The sequence below is a fragment of the Indicator indicator genome, chromosome 5 (assembly GCF_027791375.1).
Source record: "Indicator indicator isolate 239-I01 chromosome 5, UM_Iind_1.1, whole genome shotgun sequence".
Classification (NCBI taxonomy): Eukaryota; Metazoa; Chordata; class Aves; order Piciformes; family Indicatoridae; genus Indicator; species Indicator indicator.
In genome coordinates, this window is record NC_072014.1 from 5754999 (window position 1) to 5775410 (window position 20412).

Here is a 20412-nt window from a genome sequence, read left to right on the forward strand (position 1 = left end):
TCACCACGACAGAGTAGAGGAGAACCACTCATTTAAGCTATCGGAGATGAAGTGGTGAAGCACAGCTTTTGTGCTGCAGTCCTGACCTTGATGGTGTTAGGAGGAAAACTTCAGCTGACCTGAGCGTGTGAGGGCTTTACCTGTGATATCTAGGGGCTTGCTGCAGCTGTTTTTCCTGATGCTGATGTGTGTCCCTCTGGAAATGTGTGCAGCAGTCCTGCCGTGGAGCTGTGATGGAGCAGAGTGCTGTGTCTGCAGTCACTGAGCAGCCTTCCTGCTGCCCACCCCTGTTCTGGGAACTGCTCCCTTCCCCAGTCCCTTCCATAAGTTTTGTATGAATTAGCCTTCAAGGGGCTTTTTGGAAGATAAAGTTCTTCTAATTCCCATCATTTCAGAAGGCAATTATATGAGCAGTTTGCTGGCAGGGGTGAGGTGGGTTGACCTCTGGAGGTAGTCATCTCTTAACCCAGGCTCAGCTGCAACCAGAAGAACAGCTTGATCCTCAGTCTATACTGTAACAGGATACTTTTACTGGCTACTAAGTGGAAAAAAGCTAATGCTGCTGTCACCATTTATTTATCAGAACCCGCGGGAGATGACATTTTGCATATGGAGACAGATTAGTGTGGGTAAAATTTCGGTGGTTTATTCCCTGACCACACAAATACTCTCCTGACTTGTCCCAGGGAGTCAATACAGAGGCATCATGACTATACAACCTATGGAGTTTTTGTCCCTCCCAGTGGAGAAAGCCTTAGGGGAAGACTTGATCTCAAATTTCCAGACTAATCCAAATCTCAATGAAATCCTATTCCAGCCATCACAATGCAGAACTGGAAGGAGCAAGTTACTGAAGCAGCTCGTTGATGTGCAGCTGCTGCAGTAGCTTGCTCCAGCTGAGTTCCAGGGTGTTTACACAACAGCACATGTAAACATCTTTTATCTGACAGGACAACAGCTTTGAGCAATTCATTATCAACTACTGCAATGAGAAGCTGCAACAGATCTTCATTGAACTTACCCTCAAAGAAGAGCAGGAGGAATACATCCGAGAGGTAATACTTGAATGGGTCTTCCCTTATCCCCTCCTCTTCCCGTTGTCCCAATAAAGAAACCCAGATATGCATGCTGGAACCTATTCTCAGGGAACAGAATCACTTTTTGACCACAAGCCTGGCATGGAGCATGTTTGTGTAGGGCAGCATCGTAGTTACATCAAGCAGAACACCAGTTGGTTTTGCTTCACATTATGAATTCCCTAGGTGAAAAACAGCCCTGACTTTCATTCATTGGCAGTAGTGACTGACAGTTCTGAGCAAGAACTAATTCCTTAGGAGACTAATATCCCTTTCTGGTGCTAGTGCCATGACACTGCAGCCTGTGTTTTGGATTAGACAGTAGCATCTGGGATACGCCGCAGCCACAGCTGCAGCTAATCCCATTTCAAAAGGGTATTGGGTGGGTAAAACAAAGGATGATGAAGGATGAAGGACACTCCAAACAGATTTTTACCTTTCATTTTCTTTTGGTTAAGTATTGAAAGGAGCTGTGTGAGCTTTATGAGGTTTTTTCTTTTTTTGGAGCCCAGGCTCTGGTGTTTGATGTTGAGTGAACATCAAGTTAAAGTTGCAATAGGTTTTAGTAGTACAAGAGCTCACACAAAACATCACCTCGCAGCTCTAGAAGCTGGCAGTGTCTGTGCTCAAACTGGACAGTACAATTTTGCTGTAGAAACATTAGAAACAAAGCTCCTGCTTTATAATCCTTGGGATAATAGGAAGTTTGGGCATGTCTTGCTCTATCTGCATTATTCAGTGAACCTCCTGAAACGTGATCACTGCAATTTGCTTCTTGATTGATCCTTCAAATGCTCTGAAAAAAAGTAAACGGCAAGAATGCGAATCAAGAATGAGATTAAGATTCCTTTTTCCAGTCCTTTGCCCTAGCAATGTCACCTGTTGATGAACTGGCATCTCATCCTTGAAATTTTATATTTGAAAGAATTAGGATATTAGGAATATCTGGACAACAGCCAAACTGGATTTTTCAGATGGTCTCATCTAAATTTAGCCCTCTTGCTTCCTCCCATAAAAAAACCCCAACCAACCAAACAACAAAAAAAGCAACAAACCCCAACAAGAGCGAGCTTAGAAATTTTGCTCTGGGATGTTTGCAGTGAGATGGGCTGATATCCTCATGACCAGTGGGACCGTGGGCAGAGGGGTGCTGGGGTGGGCGGTGGCGGGAGGGGACTGGCGAGGGGCCAGGGGAGTGCATGGGAAGCTGACACGGGTGGGGGAAAGGAATGGAGAGAGGGTTTGGCAGTCACTCAAGGGCGGTCAGTTTGTGCAGATAGTGTTAGCTGTGCCTGGTTGTGTTTCTTTCTTAATGGATACAATGTTTGTAAGCAGATAGGATGAAATTTGAAAGTAATATCCTAGTTAACCAGAGTATAACTTGAATTGCCTAGAGGAAAAGCTCCCTGGACTGTTTTCCTGCTCATACATTCTTTTTTTTTTTTTTTTTTTTTTTTATTTACAGGGGATTGAGTGGACTCATATTGAGTATTTCAACAACGCTATCATTTGTGACCTAATAGAAAATGTAAGTTATGTGCAAGAATCTCTTTGAGTAATTTTGTAATGCCTGGACAGAATTTAGCTGTAAAGCCTGTGCGCATCGTCATGCCCTCTGATTTTATAAAACAAACCACTCATTGTATTAGTCACCTTATCTTGAGTGGGAAAAGTTTATTTCACCAAAATAATTCCTTTACATATGTTACTTTTTCCTATACATATGTTACTTTGTTAGAGATGTTCAGCAGCACGTAGACAAAACTCCCCAAGCAACTGTTGAATGTTCCCATTTGGTGGTGTTTTCAAGAGCAGCTGTCACAAGCTGCATTGTGGATAATGTGTCTCCTTCCATGTGTGGAAGCCCACAAACTCAATGCCCTGTTGCCATGTGCTTTAGGTACAGAAAGTACTGGTACACACTGGCACAGATTGCCCAGGGAGGTGGGAGATGCCCCGGCCCTGGAAACATTCACTGTCTGCTTGGATGGGCTCTGAGCAACCTGTTCTACTTGAGGATATCCCTACTGAGGGGGAGTTGGACTAGTTGAACTTTGATCATTCTATGATTAACAAGAGGGCTTCTTAGGGACTTCATGCAGCAAGAAAAATTAAGTTCCTTAACAACTGTGGAAAAAATGGTTTTGATTATGGCCATAAATTATATACTGGTTTTACCCATAAAATAACTAATTTCAGTTGAGTTGGAGTTCCTGCAGTCTGGGTAAATGACAGAAAATTCCAACATGAAATTCAAGATTTAGATTTCTGAAACAGTCTTTCAAAAACGGAGATACTGAAAATCTGTTGGAAATGGGGATGAGGAGAAGAGGCAACCTTTAATATGGCTTGAACAACCTTTGTCTGAATAGCAGAAGTTAAACAGGAGGGAGCAAGTGGTCTCCTCTTTATGCCTTGATGGAAATGTGGTGGAAACAAACAGTGAAGCTCTTGTCTTTACACTTCAGAACCAAACTGGAATCCTGGCCATGCTAGATGAAGAATGTCTGAGACCAGGAACTGTTACCGACGACACCTTCTTAGAGAAACTGAACCAAGTCTGTGCCACTCACCAGCATTTTGAGAGCAGGATGAGCAAGTGCTCCCGGTTCCTCAATGACACCACCTTGCCTCACAGCTGCTTCAGGATTCAACATTACGCTGGCAAGGTACCTGGTGAAGCGGGGAGGAGGTGGGAGTTGGGAACATAGGGGGGCTCTTCCATTAAATGGCATTACAGTAATAGAGGAGAACTGCTGCAGTAATGAGACTTTGTGGCCAAGAAGGCCAATAGTTTTCTGGAATGCATGGAGTGTGACCATCAGGTTGAGAGAGGTTCTCCTCCCCCTCTACTCTGCCCTACTGAGGTCACATCTGAACTACTGTGTCCAGTTCTGGGCTCCCCAGTTCAAGAGAGACAGGGAACTACTGGAGACAGTCCAACAGAGACCTGTGGAGATGCTGGGAGGTCTGGATCATTTCTTTTATGAGGAGAGGCTGAGAGACCTGGAAAAGAGCAAACTGAGAGGAGATCTTCTCAATGCATATAAATATCTAAAGAGCAGGGGTCATGAGGATGAAGCCAGGCTCTTTTTAGTGGTGTCCAGTCATAGGACAAGGGGCACTGGGTACAAACTAGAACACAGGAGGTTTCATCTGAACTTGAAATCTCTGCTTTGATGGTGCTGGAGCCCTCAAACTAGGCTGCCCAGAGAGTTTGTGGAGTCTCCTTCTCTGGAGAGATTTCAAACCCACCTGGACATGTGCCTGTGCATCCTGATCTAGATTTATCTGCGTTAGCAGGGGCATTGGACTAGATGATCTCTAGAGATCCCTTCTAACCTCTACATTCTGTGGTTCTGTGTGATCCTGCAAGAGTTGATCCAAAAATCCAGACCTGTCTTTATATTTTCCATATTAAGATTAGGATCCGTTATTTGGGCTGGAAGGTTTTCAGGGATTGTGCTGCTCTAGCTGAAGTCAAGGGCAGTTCTCCTTTCATCAAAGGAGAAAGATGTCCCACATGCTTTGGTGGTGAACTGCTGATGCTGCTGGGTCTCTGGAAATAAAAGTTGTTTGGAATTGTAAAAATTCACACACACGTTTGAAGGGAAGCTGTTTTGGAAGACATGTTCTTTGTCACTGGGCTGAAGTCCTTAGTCACGTTGATGAGAAAGTGGAGTTTCAGTACGTTATGAGGAACTGAGTTTATTTTCACAGTCTGTGTGTTTAAACAGATGGAAGCGAAAGATACACAAGAGGGCTTGCAAATGTATTTGCTTTTTGCAGTGTAAGCAGAATGAATAAATAGAAGCCAGATAGCTTTTGATGTGTAATTCAGCACGACTTTTTTTAATGAAAATCAAAATAATGAAATTTGTAACAAGAAGGCCATTTATTTTTAAAAGAAAAGCAAAAGTAAACGTAGGGGTTGAAACTGTACCTCGTGTTTCAGTCTGCTGAACTGTTGATTTCACAAGGAACATTTAGAAGGTGTTTCATTTTCCTAGCGCTATTTAATGCTTCCCTAGATTTTAACTTTTTCTTGGTCTTAACCATTTTGAAGAGTTCCATCATTTACTCATTCAAAACAGCCAGGGAAATATCATACTTTCAGCCTAGGAGGTAGCCATTTGTTAGCTTTACTGTGGATTTGCCAAGGAGATTTTGTAATGGTGATTCTGCCCCTCTGCTCCTGTGACATCCCACCTGCAGTACTGTGTCCAGTTCTGGGGCCCCTAGCGTAAGAGGGCCCTGGAACTGCTGGAGCAGGTCCAGAGGAGGCCACAAAGATGATCAGAGTGCCGGAGCACCTCCCCTATGGGGACAGGCTGAGAGAGCTGGGGCTGTTCAGCCTGGAGAAGGTTCCAGGGAGACCTTAAAGCAGCCTTCCAGTACATGAAGGGGGCTACAAGAAAGCTGGGAAGGGACTTTTTACAAGGGCTTGTGCTCGGGCAAGGGGGAACGGATTAAAGCTTGAGAAGGGCAGGTTGAGCCTGGATATTAGGAAGAAATTCTTTACAGTGAGGGTGGTGAGACACTGGAATAGGTTGCCCAGGGAGGTTGTGGATGTCCCCTCCCTGGAGGTGTTCAAGGCCAGGTCAGATGAGGCCTTGAGCAACCTGGTGTAGTGGGAGGTGTCCCTGCCCATGGCAGGGGGGTTGAAACTTAGATATTTTCAAGATCCCTTCCAATTCAAACCATTCTATGAATTTATGAATATAATCTGTTGGGGATTAATACTTAGATATTTCTTTGGTTGTCAGAATTCAAAATGAGCTGAAACTACCCCAGTACATTGAGAAGGACTACAAACAGATTATGTCTTAGCAGGCATTGAGGGTCTTGCATTGTTACTGGCTTTCACTTACCCAGCAGATCAGTCAGTGAATTTTTCCTGTTTTAGGAGGAATGTTGTTTTTCCATCCTGAGCTGAGAACATTTTGATCTAGTCACTGGACAACAAAACCTTGACCCTCTTTTTATGAGTCAGAGGCAAGTCCGTATGAACAGTTTTTCAGTAGTGGCATTTACCGCACCAGTCAGGAACAGACACATGTATTGCAGACAAAAATGCTGCAAGAACTGCCAGTCCCTTGCTGTTGTGTAAAATATGGCTCTGTCAGTATTGGTTTGATTCAACACTGAGTACATAGTACTCTCTACACAGAACTGAGGAATCATGAAGCTGCAGAATCTGTGTTACCCACTGGATGACTTGTCACAGTTAATCTAACTAAATTCCCTACCCTCAAAAATTAAAAATGCCAGTAGCAATCAGAGATCTACATCAAGTACCCCCTGATGCCTCCTGGGTCTCCAGCTGCAGGTCAGAGCTTTCCATTCATGCTTGTTATTGTTGGACAGTTTTCCTGGTAAAAGGCCTTTGAAACAACAGGCCCCTGAGGACTGCACAGATCTCTGCTTGCTGCTGTGATACCAAGAAGTGGTATTTCATGTCTTGTTTTAGCTAGGCAAATGGTGTAAGCATTAGCACTTTGAAGAGATATGGTTGTTTTTTGTTTTTTGGGTTTTTTTTGCAGCCAGCAAAAAAAGCGTTGGCAAGCTGTGGTTCATCAGTGTTAGCAGGGAAGAAGGATTTTTCCCATTTCAGAAACCAGAAATGATCAGCACAAGGACCTCTTAGTGCGAGAAAAATTTTCACTGTGAGGGCGACAGAAAACTGGAACAGGCTGCCCGGGGGGTTGTGGAGTCTCCCTCTCTGGCTATGTTCAAAACACACCTGGATGCGTTCCTGTGTGATCTACTCTAGGTGATCCTGCTCTGGCAGGGTGGTTGGACTCAGATGATCTTTCAAGGTCCCTTCCAATCCCTAACAAGAATGTGATTCTGTGATCTTGATCAGGAGGCATGTTCACAGAAAGTGTACCCAACAGAAAGCCTTCCAAAATGACAGTTGAAAGGTCTTTTGTTCGGGATATTGAGAAAGGAGAAATTAATTTCTTAGGCTATAGTTCAAAACATGCTCTGACAAGACTTCTTTGTTGTTCAGGTCATGTACCAGGTGGAAGGTTTTGTTGACAAAAACAATGATCTTCTGTACCGTGACCTCTCCCAAGCCATGTGGAAGGCCAATCACTCTCTTATCAAAGCATTGTTCCCTGAAGGGAACCCTGCTAAGATCAATCTAAAGAGACCACCGACAGCAGGTTCACAATTCAAGGCTTCAGTTGCTACCCTGATGAAAAATCTTCAGACCAAAAATCCCAACTATATCAGGTAAAGAACCCGGCAGCACATCTTTGGTGGGTTTGTGTGGTGAAGTTAAAATAAATCCTGATATTGAAGGAGAAGCTATTAAAATCTCTCTTTTAAGCTCACAATAATAGGTGTTGGCACATATAAACAAGTGTCCCTGCTGGTTTCCCTTTCCAGATGCATCAAACCCAATGACAAAAAGGCTGCCCACGTTTTCAACGACGCCCTGGTGTGCCACCAGATCCGCTACCTCGGCCTTCTGGAGAACGTGCGGGTCAGGAGGGCAGGCTATGCGTTCAGGCAGGCCTACGAACCGTGCCTGGAGAGGTACAAGATGCTATGTAAGCAGACCTGGCCCCACTGGAGAGGGCCAGCCAGGTAGGAACACGGCAGTCATTTTCCCTGTCTTCTTCCAATGCCTGAAAAGTCTGCCTTCCACAGGTTCTGAATTAATTAGTTTTTAATTTAATGAACTTCTAAGTGAATTTAAAAGTAGGTTAGCGTGGCTCAAGCGTTTTATCTGTATGTTGTTGCTTAGCATCTTGTTGCGGATTTTGGATGAGTTCATTCAGTGGGAAACCTGTTCTCTTTCAGTAGGCTAACAAGAACAGATCCCTGGCAGAGGAGATCTTTTAGTGATGAACTCACCTGCTAATGTAAAAGACTGCACATGAGCAAGGAGACCATGTTTGGTTTAGACTAAATTGCAGCCTTCACTGATTTGGGCCTGAAAGAAAGGGTGAGAGAGAGATGGTGGAGTGGAATCAAAATGAATAGGAGGTCTAGAATGATCAGAAGGATACTTACCTTTAATAACCAACTCTTGCAGTGTAGGAACACCCATTTCTTTGAAGACAGCCAGATAATCTTCCTCAGTCCTTTCAAGAATAATTTTGCATAATGATCGTTGAACAACTAGGAGATGATAGCTCTTGCAAATCAGAAGTATTAAATACATGATTTAAAATTGCACAGCACTCAAGTATTTTTACAGATTAATATCTTGGGTAGGCAAATGAGCTGCTCCTGAGGCTTTTTTTAACACATGGCTACCGATAGCCTGATTTAAATATATTTCATCTAGCCTTTTGAGTTTCCCAGAGGCCCAAACCCAATGGAACAGAGTTCAGGTTGCTCCCTTTTCCCTCTCCCTTTCCCCCTGTGGGGAAAAGTTAGGCAGGGGAAGAAGGGGTAGACAACAAAAGAAAAACATGCACTGACTTGGAAGTTTTAAAAGTCATTTTAACAAAAAATAAAAGGTAATAAGGGAAAGGAAGGTTACAGATAGAAGGGGATAGATACATGTATATACAGAACCAGATCACAGATGGAAATGGATTCTTTGGATGGCAGTGAATTCTCTGGAGATAGGTCTGGCCATGTGGAATAGGCCTGGACCACGTGGCCACCAGCAGCAGCTCTCAGGCAGAGCAGCTAGGCAAAGGCAAGAGAGAGGCAGGAAGTGGCTCCCCCTTATATAAGTGTAGACAGGAAATGGGAGTGGAATAAACATGACCCAGGGGTCAAGTTTTCCTGCCCACCTTAGGGTCCACCCAAGGGAGTCAGGTTTCCCACCTGCCCCTGGCAGGCCTTAAACCACAACATTTTCATAATAGGTTTGTATCTTTAGCTGCAATGTAAATCTTTAGGTTACCAAGAGAAATGGTGGGAGTGCAGTATTGATAACAAAAGTGTTGTTGCAATCATCACAAAGATCTGTGCAGTTCCTATCTATTCTTGGTTTGTTGAGGTTTGTAAAATGTGGTTTGCAGAGTGTGGAACAGGAACATTGGTCAAACTCCTCAGTGTCTCATACGTTGACATTAATGTGAGAGCCCTTCCCTTCTCCCTTTTTTTTCTTTAAATCCATAATAGGTGTAAAAGGGAAAAATAGGCCATTGCTGATGCTGTTAAATAAAAATTGCTCTTTTTCTCATCAAATTATTCTGAATCTTTACAGTGATTATTCTTGCCTTCAGCTAAATAACCAGTGAGTAAATGAGTTAGGTTTTCAATCTTCTTATGTCAAACATTATTTATGTATTTAAAATAAGCTTTCCTATACTTTCCAGAAATTAATCTGTGAATATGTAAAAATAGGAAGCGTTAGAGCTGGAGGTCATGTTTGCTAAGCTCGTTTCCTTCTTATTAGGGCTGGAGTAGAGGTGCTTTTTAATGAATTGGAAATCCCTGAAGAAGAATTTTCCTTCGGTAGATCAAAGATATTCATCCGCAATCCGAGAACGGTAAGTGACAAATCTCCTCTGCAACACCAAGCTGTCTTCCATGAGCACAGCCTGTTCTGAACTGCATCATTCACTAGCTGCTCACTACAGAGTTTTCTAGAAACAGTGCTGTGGAACATAGCGTTAAAAAGGACACTTTTAAAATGTTAGACCCATTGAAATTGGTATGAGGCAAGACTCTACAATAGCTGTCAAACTTGAGTTTAGTGTCACTTTCAGTACGCTACCTTGTGACCCTGTATCTGCCACAAACCTTGTGGATTTACCTGCTTGTAGCTCTGGAGATTAATAAACCAAAAGGTGGTTGAAGGGGGCTTGAATAAAGAGATTTACAATAGCTGTGCTTACAGTTTGTTTGTTGTTTTTTTTTTTTCCTGGTCTCTTCTCTCTTGCTGTTTTTCTTCCAATGTCAAACAAACCCATAAAATACCCAACTCCCAGCTCTTCAAACTGGAAGATCTGAGAAAGCAGCGGCTGGAGGACTTGGCTACTCTCATTGAGAAGATTTATAGGGGCTGGAAGTGCCGCACACGCTTCTTGTTAATGAAGAAAAGCCAGATTGTGATTGCTTCCTGGTACAGGAGATATGCAGTAAGATACTATTCTTGCTAAACAGGGGGATTCTTTTCATCATTTAATACCTTTTATTTTTCATATAACCTTGAGATTATATTTTTATAACCTTCATACAGTATTTTTCCTTGGTATTTATGGAGAAGTGCTGTATGAATTTCAATTTTAGGTTAGTATTTAAGTATCAAGCCTATAAATAAAGAAAATTTTGTTTCTCTAGACCACTCTTAAGTGTTTACATGGTGCTTAAATAATTCAAAAGCTCACCAGAGCCCTTTACCTCTGGGAAAGATGGATTTTGTGGCTCAGATGGGAAAGAGTTTTTTTCCATTGAGCTAAAAGGCTGTGCTGCCTGGCACTCACAGTGCTTCCAAAACATATAAAGAACATGTAAAAACATTCAGTAATATACATAATGACTGAATTCTGTGGACTTTGGTCATTTCTGTGGGGGTTTGTGTTGTTCCCTTATTTGGAACCATTGCATTTGAGGCTCAAGAGTGCTGCTTAGGAGGATCTCAGGGATTTATTTTAATTATAGCTCATAAGGCTCATGATTGATAGAGTTCTAAAGCAGCTTCAAATCTGTTTGTAGACTGTGTCATGAGCAACCCTGACATGACTCTTCCACGTTTTCATCAGCTAGTAAATAACAGTGACTTAAAAGCAATAAATCTTTTTTCGTCATACAAGTTTGAAAACAATTCTTAAGCATCTTAGCTGTGTTTTGTTACTGTCCATATCAGAAAGCTTGATAAAATACATGATGAGGAAAGCAAGCATCATCTTAAACTGCGAATTGCAAACTGACAGCCAGTCTTTGACGAGCACTTATGTTTATCATCTTGAAAGCCATTAGTGTTTGGTTCAGTTATTGTGAATAATTAGGAGTATGGGTCATTTGGAAAATATGTGAATAAATGCCTTTTTTTTTTAACTGCAAAAGCTCTTCCTTTGGAACTTTGGTGGTTGAAGCTGCTGCTTCCACGAAGAGCAGCATTTCAGAATTGCACTGTGCCCATGTGGCTTCATTATGATCTCTGAACAAATTAAACATGGATTTACCACAGCTAGACGGGCACAACCCTTAGCACAAAGAAATCAAAACAAATGCGTGACCAAGTTCACATCATTGTTGATTCTTAACTGTAGACCTTTCTTGGTTTGCTGGTGAACCCTGGCAGCAGTTATCTTTGAATGCAGGATGATGGCAAGGCACTCAGAATTACTTAGGAGTGACAATAGAGCTGTTTCCTCACCTCTTCATCTAGGTGGAGAGCACTAACCCAACATGGCTGTTAGACACTGTCATTTAGAATCACAAAATTGGTTGGGTTAGAAAAGACCTTTAAAATCATTGAGTCCAACGGTCAGCCCAACACCACCATGGCCATTATACCATGTCCCAGAGGTTTTTTTGAACACCTCCAGAGATGCTGACTTCACCATCTCCCTGGGCAGCCTGTTCCAGGGCTTGATCACTCTTTCAGTGAATAAATTTTTCCTGGTAATTAATCTAAAGCTCCCCTGGTGCAACTTGAAACTGTTTTCTCTTGTCCTGTTGCTATTTACTTAGGAGAAGAGAAAGTTTTGCAAGTACTCCTTTGTATGAACAAAGCTTTTTGCCAACAGCTTGTGCTGGAGGCTTGGCTAAATGCAGAACTTGCCTTGCAAGGCATGATGGACATCATGTGAATGTGGCCTAGAGAGGGGATTCTGTTCGGCTTGCTCATAGAGGTGTTCACTATAAAGGAGTAGGCTCTGTGAAATCTAAAAGCCTTGTTGCAAAGTCTGGCAACTGTTGTTCATTTAAGTATTACACTAACCACTGGCCTGCTGGAGAAATGAGATTTTTTAGATGGAAAATGCTCAGCTTCCAAGAAATTCATTATTCCAACTGACATACCTGGATAATATTCCAGCATGTTATTCAGGAATCTGTGGAGTTTCTCTTTTCCTAACTTATCAGTGTTTGGTATTATAAGGGACTTGGGGGTATAGGAACAGCACGAGTCTCATGAAAAGAGGGTAAAAAGCCTAGCTAACAAACCTGAGCGTTTGTGGCTGTTTGTGAGCCGCTCTGTGGGTGGGAAAGACAAAGCAAGCTGTTACTGTTAGTATTAATCCATGTCACTTTTGTGCTGCTGACCATGAACTTAGTGTTTCTGTAAACAGAGTGACATTGTCCATGCAGCACTGGTGATGCTCTTTGTTTCCTCTCCACGTGAACCCAGACACTATGCTCTGATCAGCTTGGTCAAAAAGTGTTTGCTTTCTCCCTTTTAGTGCTTCTATCCCTAATCGTATTTCTGAATGTTACTGAGGAAAGTTTTACAGTATTTTATACTTGGATTACTAAGCATCACACAATTGTTTTTTCCCGTGCAGCAACAAAAAAAATACCAGAAGATAAAGAGTTCGGCTATCATAGTCCAGTCTTACATCAGAGGATGGAAGGTGAGTTTCCTGTTAGTGCAGCTGTGTTTGCATGGTGAGGTAAAGAGCAGGGCAAAAACCACATTCCAGGTGCACTTAGCCTCCTGACTTCCATGTCCATTGAGCTGTGGCTGTGCTGCAGGTGTTGCTATTGATGAGGTGACTTTGGGACATCTCATGCAGCCTGGACTATAAATCCTGGGAAACAATCTGGGTGCAATCTGGGACCATGCTGAACTACTGGATTACCCTTGGAGGTGTCTTCTGCCAGAGAATTTGGAGAGAGGTGCCCTCTTTACATGGGCTGGAATGTGAATGAGTGAGTTTGGAGTTCAGAGCAGACTAAGGTACACACTAACTAGACAGCTCCAGAGTCTGGTAGTCTGCCACTGGATTTGTGAGAACTGTAACGTGGACTGCTTTGTAAGAAACAAGTTGTGGTTGGTGGTTATTTTATGGTTAACAGGATTCTCAAAGAATGAGGATTGAAGTAGCCTTAAAAGCAAGAGTTTGGGTCACCTGGGGCACTATATTACTTGGGTTGGGTCTTCAATTCTCCTCAGTGTACTAAGAAGGGGCTCTGAAAGTGTACTGTATTCAACTTTTTGAACCAGTATTTCATTACTGTTTGCTTGTCCTCTGGCTCCGTTTGCTGCAGCTTTGCTGCTTCTCTGAGAGGTTTGTGCTTCATGAAGGGATAATCCTGCAGCCATAGTAGAAACTTTAAGGAGAGATGCTCTAATAAGAGGTAAAAATGAGGCTAACAGCTCACATGAAGGTAGCCACAGTATTAAAGCAACTACTGTTGTCCAACTTCAGCAAAAAGTGTCCCTGGCCTCCTCTATTTTCTTATTAACCTTTCTCTACACTACTAAATGTGGCTTTCTACTGTATTTAGAGAAGAAACAACTGCTTTGAATTTTGCAGTCAGGTCCCTTCCTGCCAGACAGGGAAGGAAGGGGCTGCAGTTAGTAGCTGTAAACATAAACAGCCCTCACCTGCCCAAAAGGTTTTAAGTTTGCCAGCAATAAGCCAGCATAATTTCATTTTACTTTTTCCCCCTTGATTTTTATTTCTTTATTGTTTTGCTTAAATTAGTTTAAAATACCCTTCCAGTTCTGTTTAAGAGTGCTTCCTGGCTTTTCCCATGAGCATCATCTGAAGCAAACTGGGTCAAAGCACCATCTCATCCTGAGTTACAGTTTTCTGTTTGCCATTTCCTCAGATCACAGCAACTTTTTTCATAGATGCTGATGTCAGGAAATCCAGCTTTGAGTGAAAAGGGCACTGTCATAGTTTGTCTGCAGATTCTGCCTCAGTTTACCTCCTGAACCAGCACAAGATGTTTCCCAAGAACTTGCCTTTTCTGGGCATCAATTACGAGACCAATGTTATGAAGGGACTGTTGGGGAGCAGAACAGGGTGCAGATATCTCAGGTGATACAGAAAATCAGGGAGAAAACTAAACATTGAACTAAGATCCTCTGACCTGCCTGTTCCAAGCTCTCCAATCCTTCTGCCCAGAATCCTCTGTGGAACAGCAGGTGTAAAGCTGTGCAGCACTGGTGAATTTATTTGCGTGGTCTTTAGAGGCATTGTTTTGTGGCATTGCCTACATTTACAGCTTGCAGTGTCTTCGTTTAAAATCATGAAGAAAATATTATTTGTTGGAATAAAATAATGTTTTTGATTGTTTCCAGGCTCGAAAACTTCTTAGGGAGCTTAAGCATCAGAGGCGTTGTAATGAGGCTGCCACAATAATTGCTGCTTATTGGCATGGTACCCAGGTAAGAGAATGACAACTAATTGTGCACTTCATTGTTCATACATAGAATGAAGAAGGTTCTTCAGGATAAAGTTCTCTGGGAATATTTTCAGTGGCTTAAACTGCTGATTTTTACTTCTTTTATGTTCCTCTTTGCTGCTAACGTGGTTTTGCTGGTGCAGTCTGGGAAGCTGGGACACGCTTTAATATTTGCTGTTTGTAGTGACTGGTTTCTTTCTCTCTTCCTTGCACCACTGGGAACTTGCAGTAACCTTTTCTTCCCTAAGCTTTTCTATATCCCGTTTTCAAATGCATCACAGGCGCGAAGTGAACTGAGACGACTGAAGGAGGAGGCTAGAAATAAACATGCTATTGCTGTTATTTGGGCTTTCTGGCTTGGATATAAGGTACTTCATGTGCACATATCACATGCCCCCTCCAATACCCAACAGTATCAACCATTTAATCAGTAGTAAATAGTTAAGAATGAATGACTAATACAATTGACTTTAAAACAATAGAGCATGATCATCATTTCCTTCCTCCCATTTCCATCCATGCCACACTTCATAAGCCTGCCAACATTCTGTATGCCAGTTTTATTGTAGAGTAGGTAACTCTTTGCATGGCAACCAAATAGTGATCTGCACTAACAAGTCATTAGACTTGATTAAAAATTAATTACTAGACCACAACAGTCTCAAATTAGGACATGCATTGGACTATATCTAAATGTGCAAAGCATGATGTGCAGGGGGGAGAGAAGGTTGGGGTTTCTTGGTGTGTTGTTCCCCCCACCCTCAACAAGTGCTTTCAGTGACACTCCGTCAGTAATCCAGTTGAGGATTTCACCAGGCTGTATGTTCTGCACCCTGGGCAGTCTTCCTTTACAAATTCAAACCAATGCTATTTGATCTTACTAAATTTTAGTTTGAATTGGTTTCATTGGATTAATTTCATTCTGGCTGTGCTTTGAACCAGTATGAAAAATTGAGTAAGTACAAGTAAAGCATGGTTTTATGACCTGATCTTTGAGCAGAAAATGATGTTAGCTTGCAATTCTAAACTTACAGCCCTAGAAAAATCCCAGGAATTCCAGCATCAGCTGTTTGTTTTCAGAAGCAAAGTCCCACTGAAAGATTCTTGCTAATCCCCAGCCTGTAGTTGTGGGGTATGTGAACATTTGAAATGCTGTTCAGTAGAGGTCAAGACCCTATTGGTTTCAATTAATACATTTGTAATGTAGTTGAAAACCATATTCAGCAAAAAAAATAAGTTTTAAACATTTTCCAGTTATCATTTAGGCTGGATGGGTGAGGATGGGGTGGGAGAGTTGTCACAACACCTTGCCAACTAGATGGAGAAACACGCTCAAATGAGATCTGGAGTATAGTGCTGAGTTTGACCTTTGCTATTTTGATATCAATCCACAAGATTTCTAATGAAATGGCAGCCCTCAGAATTCAAACAAACATGTACAGAATGTCCCTCCTGCTAGGGAGGCTTTGGAACTTTGATGTTCTAGCTTGCTCTTTAGCCAGCTGTGTAATTTGACAGACACACCATTTCCTCTACATTTGCTTAACAGCAATACAGTGGTAGTTTATTTTCTCTGCCACTAAAGAAATTGCTCAGTCCTGCAGAACTGACACTAACTTTTCTAGGTTTAAGATGTTCTTTAGAATTAAAAAAAGACACATCCAGAAACTGGATGCAAAACTGTTCATTGTGTTACAGCTCCTTGTTATTTCATAGATTGGGAGCATTTTTAACACATTTTAATGGCTACTTTTACCAACTGATTCACAAAAGAATTGCCTCCTGCTTCTTGAAATAAAAATAATTGAAGTGTAAAATACCCATTAAAAGATAATCATCTGAATTATGGTTACAAAAAAGAATTTCAGCTATCTGCTAAGAGATAAAACTTGTTATTGGTGTGATGTTTTATCTTTCCCCAGGGAATATTTAAAAGAAAAGCTTCTGAAAGTTATCATTTCCTTCCTTTTCACAAGATAGACAAATCCCTAGCCTGGTAGAGCCCTTGCTTTTTACAGCAGATGAGTGAAAACATAATCTTTGAGAACATACATCTACCGCAAATTAACCTTTCCAGCTCCATCAGAACAATTTAATTGGCACAGACTGGAGCTGCTGTTGCACAAGCCTGGCACCATACCGCTTGCCAAGTGCAGATGCATGGCTAGAGCTGCTGTGACTGATCCTAGAACACTGAAATTCTTTGTATTACTTTACTTTTGTCATGAGGTAATGAAATAACAAATGTCCTGGTACCTCCTAAAATATGAGTCTGTTAAACTGCTCTCACACGCCTTTGTGTTTAGAATACTCGGCAAATGGCTTCCTTAAAAAATAGGAATGATTGCTGAAATATGGGTAGTACCTATCTCTCTGTACATGAGGAAGGTTTGGGGAATTTACTCTTCATTCCATAAAGACAGAATTTACCAGGCTGGACAATTTTGTTTCAAGTACATAGAGATCAAAATGAAAAATAACCTCCAGAAAAAAAGCCCTCAATACAGTGTAATTTAGGTGATCCGGCTTTGGCATTGGGCTTGGACTCAATGATCTCCAGAGGTCCCTTTCAACCTCCTACAATTCTATGATTACATCCAGAGTTCCAGCATTGATTTTGTTCTGCCCAGGCACTCCCTGATTGAAGACGTGACTAGATAGTGAAATTTTAATAAGACTTGACTTTCGTACTGATCATTTTGGTCATGCAGCTGCAGCAGAGTTCTCTATGAAAATCAAGTAATGAAGGTGTGCACAGAACAGAGAATGGAAACACTGACAGCCAATAACTCTTATGTCTACAGCCCCCTGAGGCAGCAATGGAGGAGTTCTGCCCACGAATCGTGGGCAATTTTGTCCACCAATTCAGAGAATCATAGAATTGATTTGGTTGAAAAAGACCTTTAATATCATCAAGTCCAACCATGATCTAACTATCAAGTCTGGTGCCAAACCAGGTCCCTCAGCACCACATCTCTGCCTCTTGGAAACAACTCCAGGGATGAGGACACTGACATGTTGGGTTTTAAATGTTAAACTCTGTGCTTCCATCTTCCTGTGTCTCGGTTGCAAGTCGGCCGTTCTGTTTGGGAGAAGCCTTTTCCTGGTGGTTGTGCTTTCCGCATCGGGCTGTCTCTTTTGTTCACTATCTAAACCTTTTAGGCTCGAAGGGAATTGAAACGCTTGAAGGAGGAGGCTAGGCGTAAGCATGCTGTTGCAGTCATTTGGGCTTTCTGGCTTGGACTAAAGGTACTTTCTCAAACACTAACAATAAATCAGCATATGTGAGCTCACTAGGAGGGATGATGTTGACACAGAATTCCATTGCTAAATGTTGTTTTATGGACTTTACTGAAAAATTAATTCACAGCAACATTTAAGTGGGTTTTGACATGGCAGGAATTTCAGTTTTCAAGTGATAGATGAACGTCAGATTAAAGGGACTCTACCATGGTGATGGAATTAAAAACTTGACCCATGCTGGTAAAGAACCTACGTGAAAAGATTACAAGGATGTATTTTCTTCTTGTGACCTCTGCTTGTTGGATTGGGAAGCAGGCTGGAGCTGTTTGATTTTCACTGCTGCTCATGTTAGACCCCTGACCCCAAGCATTGAGGGCATGGTGGTAAAGCTAATGATGATCTTCCGTTGCTCCATCAAGCCCTTTTTAGGGCATGGAGTTACCTATGGCTGGTGGCAGCCATGAATTCCCAGAAAATTGAGACATACAAGAGGCTTTTGTGTTCTGTCCCCTGCTTTCAAGGATTGGTTGGCAAAAGAAAACACATTTGTAATCTGAAAAAATGTAGTTCTGCTCTGTAAGTAGACAATGAAAGTGGCATCTTGAGATGTTTCAGGGCTGTGGCCAAACAATTTCCATAACACAATTTTCAGGGGTACTTTTACAGATGCAGCTCTGAAGAGCATTGAAAATCTGAACCAGTTTGGTTTGGCTGGGTGTCACTGGTGCTGATAGGGGTGTCATAGATTACAGAAGTGTAAAAGGGACCCATTTGATGCATAAGGCAGAGCAAAGCCCAGCTCTTATACTCTTGTACCTGTTCCAACAATGATGACATGGGAAAAATAGGAACAAAGCATCCAATTCTCTTAAATTGATGCGTATGAGGTATATAACAAATTCGTTACCATACCTGCATAGAAACCAGACCTGCAAATATTAAGGAGCCATTTTAAGAAGTCATTCTGCAGATCAGAATCACACTTTAGGTCTTCTTGCCAAAGTAGGTCTGCTTTTATGATTTTCAAGCAGTATAATATGTCCCTCCTGAGAACTTGGAAGCTGCTTTATATCAAACAGCAGCATGTAAATGAAAACTGATGAATCAAAAACCTTGGAGGCACATTACAGCAAGAATCTCTTTCTGCCTGCATGTGGTGTGGTTTTTCAGTGTATTTAGTGTAAGCAGCACTTTGGTCTCACCTGAAACATGCTGATTTTTCTGAGTAAGAAAAGAGTCTGTGATTCCAAGTGTATCCTTCTTACCACAGGCAATTCTCCCTTTGATAGAGAGCAAAGTATTTTCACCCATGACATATGGAGGTGAAGATTTAAAGTTGATACAAGTAGTCAAGATGAAACCATTCACACATTGCATTGGATTGGAAGGGACCCTGAAAGTCATCTTGTCCAAGCCCCCTGCAGTCAGCAGGGGCACCTCCAGTTAGATCAGGATGCTCAGGGCCGCATCAAGTCTGATCTTGAATGTCTTCAGTGATGGTGCCTCAACCACATCCCTGGACAACCTCTTCCAGTATTTCACCACTCTCTTTATGAAGAATTTCTTCCTGATGTCCAACCCAAATCTGCCCTGCTCCAGTTTCAAGCCATTGCCCTCATCCTATCACTCCAAGCCCTTCTAAACAGTCCCTCCCCAGTTCTCCTGTAGGTCCCCTTCAGAAATTCAGCTCTAAGGTCTCCCTGGAGCCTTCTCCTCTCCAGGCTGAACAGCCCCAACTCTCTCAGCCTGTCTTCATAGCAGAGGTGCTCCAGCCCTCTGATCACCTTGGCAGCCCTCCTCTGGACCCACTCCAGCAGGTTTAATTCTTGAGGTTTTGGGGTGTTCTTTTACATTGTATGATAAGCAGACTTTAATAGCCTTGGTGGTGCTTTCCAGGTTTAGGCTTTTCTGGAACATCTTTTATTTCCCAGTGCTTGCTTTGCAGCTCCAATGGCATGTGGGGATGTCTCTTAGTCCCTTTGTCCCAAATTATTTTGCACATCTTGCAGCTCATGAATAATAATATAAAACAACATCCTTAAAGAGAGTCAAGGAGAACATGGTGAGATTTGGGTTGATTACAGTTGGAGTGACTTTGAATGTGTTCATTTCCATCCCTGAATAATCAGTGCATTAATTAATAATAATAAATAAAGGATGCATGCTAATTATAGAGCACTAAACCTTACAGAAAATCTTTAAGAATTTTTCTTATAAAGGAGGGAAAAAATGTGCTGCATTTGCCTAGAATGATGCCAGCTAATGCTGTCAGTTTTGTTGATGCAGCTTTGTGTGTAATTAAGCAAAACCCCTTTATCTCTAAGGTTAGTTTTTTAATCCCAGACTGATGACATTTTAAATCCCAAAATACAGGATTATTTTTAAAATGCCTGATACTGAGTATAGGGCAGAAGATGTGCCAGGGGAAGCCAAGCAAGCATCTTCTGAGCTGATGAGGGCTTCTGCTCTATGGGCCTCCCTTTATTTTTCCCTGGTGGATTCAGCAACACATAGCAAGCCAGCTAGAACGACTGTCTTTGCTCTTCTGCAAAGCCATGATGTTTCCCTGGGTTTGCTCAAAATTTGTCACAGGTCTCTTGAAAACTGAGCTAAAGTTGGAAAGAAGTTGGGGGATATTTCAGCTAACTTGATGTGAGCCCAGGCCTCACATAAAACCACAACCCAGTCATGTTCCCTCTCTGCTTGCCTTTTCTGAAGACATTATTCAGACACTCTGCTAATTTAGATACTCTGCTAATTATCACCAGTAGAAATGCAAAGGGCAAAACAAGTACTCTGAAATCTCTGTTTCCAA

The 20412-nt window shown here is 42.0% G+C and overlaps 1 protein-coding gene across 4 annotated transcripts in view; it reads left to right on the plus strand.

Moving 5' to 3' along the window:
- Positions 1-20412, plus strand: part of MYO1B (myosin IB) — a 113945-nt gene that overhangs the window by 84485 nt on the left and 9048 nt on the right. Inside the window, exons 13-23 of one of the 4 annotated variants that reach the window (XM_054381462.1) lie at positions 951-1055; positions 2542-2604; positions 3545-3745; positions 7090-7316; positions 7473-7673; positions 9448-9541; positions 9983-10132; positions 12503-12571; positions 14251-14337; positions 14636-14722; positions 17517-17603. In XM_054381462.1, coding sequence (XP_054237437.1) covers positions 951-1055; positions 2542-2604; positions 3545-3745; positions 7090-7316; positions 7473-7673; positions 9448-9541; positions 9983-10132; positions 12503-12571; positions 14251-14337; positions 14636-14722; positions 17517-17603 — 1371 coding nt within the window. The remainder of the gene's footprint in view (positions 1-950; positions 1056-2541; positions 2605-3544; positions 3746-7089; positions 7317-7472; positions 7674-9447; positions 9542-9982; positions 10133-12502; positions 12572-14250; positions 14338-14635; positions 14723-17516; positions 17604-20412) is intronic. The other 3 variants (XM_054381465.1, XM_054381464.1, XM_054381466.1) reach the window with 3 other exon arrangements.